Here is a 4,087-nt window from a genome sequence, read left to right on the forward strand (position 1 = left end):
TCTATTATTCCCTAAATCAGTAAATCCTACCGTAAGCATGTCAACATTTAAAGATTCTCGGTACGAACTTCAGCCCGTATCGATCTTTCTAACCATTGAAGTTGGAAACAGAAAAAAGATGTGGATGATAACGAAACTAAAGGCAATATCAAGTGCTTAGAGATCACTGCTGAATTTATGAAAGATGGTCCTGAAGAGAACCTCTTCCAATCGATCTTTTCATGTTGCAAGTTTTGAGTCCTGCAAGGAAGTTCCTTGATGAAAGAGATTGCTGATTTTTTCGGAAGTTCCTTCTTCAAATGAAACTTTGGGGAGGCCTTTCCCTTTTAGAATGTCATTCCTTCATGATTACATACGACTTGAGATTTTTTTTTGTGATTTTTCTAAAAGAATTCCCTGCATCTTCGTCGCCGTGTCTGGGCCGAGCACACCCAAATGGAATCCTCAAAACACAACCTACACCAAGGTAAAGCACCCTATTATGGAATCCCCGCATACATTCAACACGGATCCATATTTCAATTCTAGCAAGGCGCGACAAGTAGATTGAAGATACACAGTCATTACCCGTAGATTCAGTTAAGAAAACTGGAAGTTCCACTCAAAGAATTGATTGCAAGTCGGATTTAAATCTGAACTTTGAACAAAATTTATCGCTATCTAATTTTGATTGTGTTAATATATCATATTTAATTTAGGTTGTGCTTGATAGTCTAAGATCTTAGATCCAATGTTGCATAAAAAAGTGTGTTTTAAGAGATTCTTAGTTTACACTACTAAGAATTCAAAATCTATGAACTATGTTAAAAACCACGGATTTAAGGTTGAATGAAAGCAACCTTATATCCGACTTATAATGGTACCCCAAGCAGAATCCATTGACAACCATAACCTCATAGCAAAGCCGTCACAATTATGTTCAATGGATTTTAAACCTCAATTACTCTTTTGGCAAAAAATAAAATATCAAAAAAAAGTTCAGCAATTTTTGAGAAAAGAAAAAAATCCTGAAAAATAACAAAAGGCAAAATAACTGATAAAATGATAAAAATGGTATCATTTTTTTAACGTTCTTATCAGATCTTTTGTAGAAAAAAAAAGACCCCTTGTTTTTTAACTATCGAACAAAGTAAACCAATAAAAAAATCCACGCTCTCTTACAATTAAAGCGTCGCCAACAACCCGTTTCACTACAGTACACAGTGAACGCCATATGTTCTTGTATCTCACGTGGCCCATCCTGCCTGGATTTAAACCTTCATGTGCAACTTGAACCCGAAGATCCGGAACGAAATTTAAATTCATCAATGCCAATTCAATCAAACGCCTCTTCCGTTTTGGAAGCCAGCAAACAAGTCGGACGTTTTTTTACTCCACCTTTTCCCAGGGTTACCATTCGCTGCATGTGCAGAAGGATCCAAGAAAACGGTGTTTAATCCGTCCTTTCTTTTCAACACATTTTCCAAGGCGAAGCCGCGGCACCGCCACTCAGAAGCGCAGATGGGTGAATAATTTCAATCAATCAAAAAGCCAATCAGGCAAAGGAATCCTGACATGGATGCCATCCCGTGAACGGTAGTAATTCCTACCATAGCCGGCGGAGACACCATGGACAAGCAGAACATCTCCGCCGCAGACTCGATTCCCTTGTTATAACAAGAATGTCATTACAAAGGAGACTGGTAGTCGTAGATGATGGCAGGGAAACCAGTTTCATTCAGCTTCTAAGCACTTTGATCGCGATAAGAAGGGCAGAAGAGAAGCAACAGAAGAGATTAAACAGAACATCTCCACATTCCAGCAACACAAACACAATGCACAATTCAACTTGCAGGACTAAACATCTCAAAAGCAAATGGCTCTCTCTCTCTCTCTCTCTCTGGCAGCATGAACAGCCTCATACCAACATTCCAGAAACACAAACACAACGTAAAATTCAACTTGCAGGACTATGTACCACTTAACTTGCAGAACTAATTACATCTCGAACACACTCGCCCCCCATCTCCTCTCTCTCTCTCTCTCTCTCTCTCTCTTTCTCTCTCTGTGTTGGCATGAGCAGTCCTTGAAATTCTTTCAAGCCGCAGTGGTGGGATTCTCCCCTTGCCACGACCACACGATGTCCTTGAGTTTGGGCCGCAGCTCGTTGCTGCAGAAGCGGTTGTAATCCAGGGTGTCGCCGCCGGACTTCTTCATCTCTACCACCACGAACGACGGCGTCACCGCGAAGACCTCCGCCGATATCGCCAGCTGCTCCCTTCGACCGTTCTCCGGGCCCTGCATCTTCACCCTCCTCTCGTTCTTCTTCACGCTGAACTTAACCTCCTTGGCCACCTCCTCCAGCTTGGACAGCACGTTGCTCGCCGACTCCTTGGCGGTGAACCTCAGCTCCTCCCTGGCCTTCATCTTCTCGTCGAACAGGGGCGACAGGTCGAACCCTTGAGACAATGAAATTATATGGAATGCGTTCAGGGATTCCATGCGGCAGTCGTCGTCGTCCTGTTCGAAATCGTCGGCTTTCTTCCGCGCCGAGGGGATCGGCGGCAGAGCCGCTGGCTTCTTAAACCAGGTGTTCTCCATGAGCTTGGCCGTGGTGATTCTGGTATTCGGGTTAGGATCGAGAAGCTTCAGAATTAGGCGCCGGGCGTCCGAGGAGAACCATGGCGGGCACTTGAAGTCTCCCTTGTAGATTTTCCGGTACATGGCCATGATGTTGTCATCCTGAAACGGGAGGAATCCGGCCAACAGAACGTAGAGGATGACCCCGCACGACCAGAGATCGGCCTTGGCGCCATCGTAGCCGCGCTTCGCCAGCACCTCCGGCGCGACGTACGCCGGCGTGCCGCAAGTGGTGTGCAGTAGCCCGTCGGGTTGCATGTGTTCCGAAAGGGCGCTGAGGCCAAAATCCGTGACCTTGAGGTTGCCGTCCTCGTCGAGGAGGAGGTTCTCCGGCTTCAGGTCGCGGTGGTAGACGCCACGGCTATGGCAGAAATCGATGGCGGAAATGAGTTGCTGGAAGTAGGCGCGGGCAGCGTCCTCCTTCAGACGGCCTTTGGCCACCTTAGAGAACAGCTCCCCGCCCTTGACGTACTCCATGGCGAAGTAGATCTTCGTCTTCGTCGCCATCACCTCGTGGAGTTCGACGATGTTGGGGTGCTTCACCATCTTCATCACGGAGATCTCTCTCTTGATCTGCTCCATCATCCCCACCTTCAAGACCTTCTCCTTCCCCACCACCTTGATTGCAACGCTCTTCCCGGTCACTACGTTCCGCGCATGGTAAACCTTCGCGAACGTTCCGTGACCGAGCAGCCGCCCGAGCTCATACTTCCCGTCCAGAGCCGGGCTCTTCTTCCCTTCTTTGCCGGAGCAGTTCTTCTCCATCTCCAACTTATATCACCGATTAAAAAAACCGATCGACGGAGAAAGAGACCAGAAATATGAAAACAGAGAGAAAATACAGAGAGAGTGAGAGAGAAAGAAAGAAAGGAGATGACTGCGAGGGATGTGAAAGGGCCGTGACGTCCGCCGTGGTTCCAGTAGACTAACCGTCCTCAACGTGTTTCCGGTGACACGTCCGGCTATGATTCTTCCTCTTGGGCCGGAATCCGGCGGCGTCAGGGGTGAAGCGCAGGTTCAACCCCATCTCTCTGCATTCCCCAAAACCAGACCTGAGAAGGAGGATGACCCCTTCTTTTTCTTCTCTTCTCTCTCTATCTATCTCTCCCTATATGTCACCCACCACTCGCTACTCTGCAAGACCCTCTGAGAGAGGAATTCGTGCGTCCTTATATAGCAAGTTTGCCCTATCCGAATTACCTAAATGCCCTTAAATTTTGAACAAAATGACAGTTTCGGTGGCGGTGAAGTGTGTCCAACGTGTGATACGTTCATTGGCTGATCTAGTTGGCAGCAAGCAGCTTGATAATGCATGAGGGACGAAGGAAACGTCCAAATAAAGATCGAATTTGATATTAAACGATCCGACCCGAATTTAGTGTAAATATCGGATCTTATTCATATTGAGCTAAATCCGAACAATATTCGGTTTTTACTTGGATGCAGGAGAAGGAGAACTTAGACACGA

At 46.5% G+C, this 4,087-nt stretch overlaps 1 protein-coding gene across 1 annotated transcript; it reads right to left on the reverse strand.

The window, feature by feature from the left end:
* Nucleotides 1-1,775: 1,775 nt before the first annotated feature.
* Nucleotides 1,776-3,762, reverse strand: LOC116252697 (CBL-interacting serine/threonine-protein kinase 6-like). The gene has a single exon (XM_031627140.2). It carries the CDS (start codon nt 3,382-3,384, stop codon nt 2,077-2,079), a length of 1,308 nt encoding a protein of 435 aa, XP_031483000.1. The 5' UTR covers nt 3,385-3,762; the 3' UTR covers nt 1,776-2,076.
* Between the last annotated feature and the right edge of the window lie 325 nt (nt 3,763-4,087).

The sequence above is a fragment of the Nymphaea colorata genome, chromosome 4, assembly GCF_008831285.2.
Source record: "Nymphaea colorata isolate Beijing-Zhang1983 chromosome 4, ASM883128v2, whole genome shotgun sequence".
In the NCBI taxonomy this organism is placed as follows: Eukaryota; Viridiplantae; Streptophyta; class Magnoliopsida; order Nymphaeales; family Nymphaeaceae; genus Nymphaea; species Nymphaea colorata.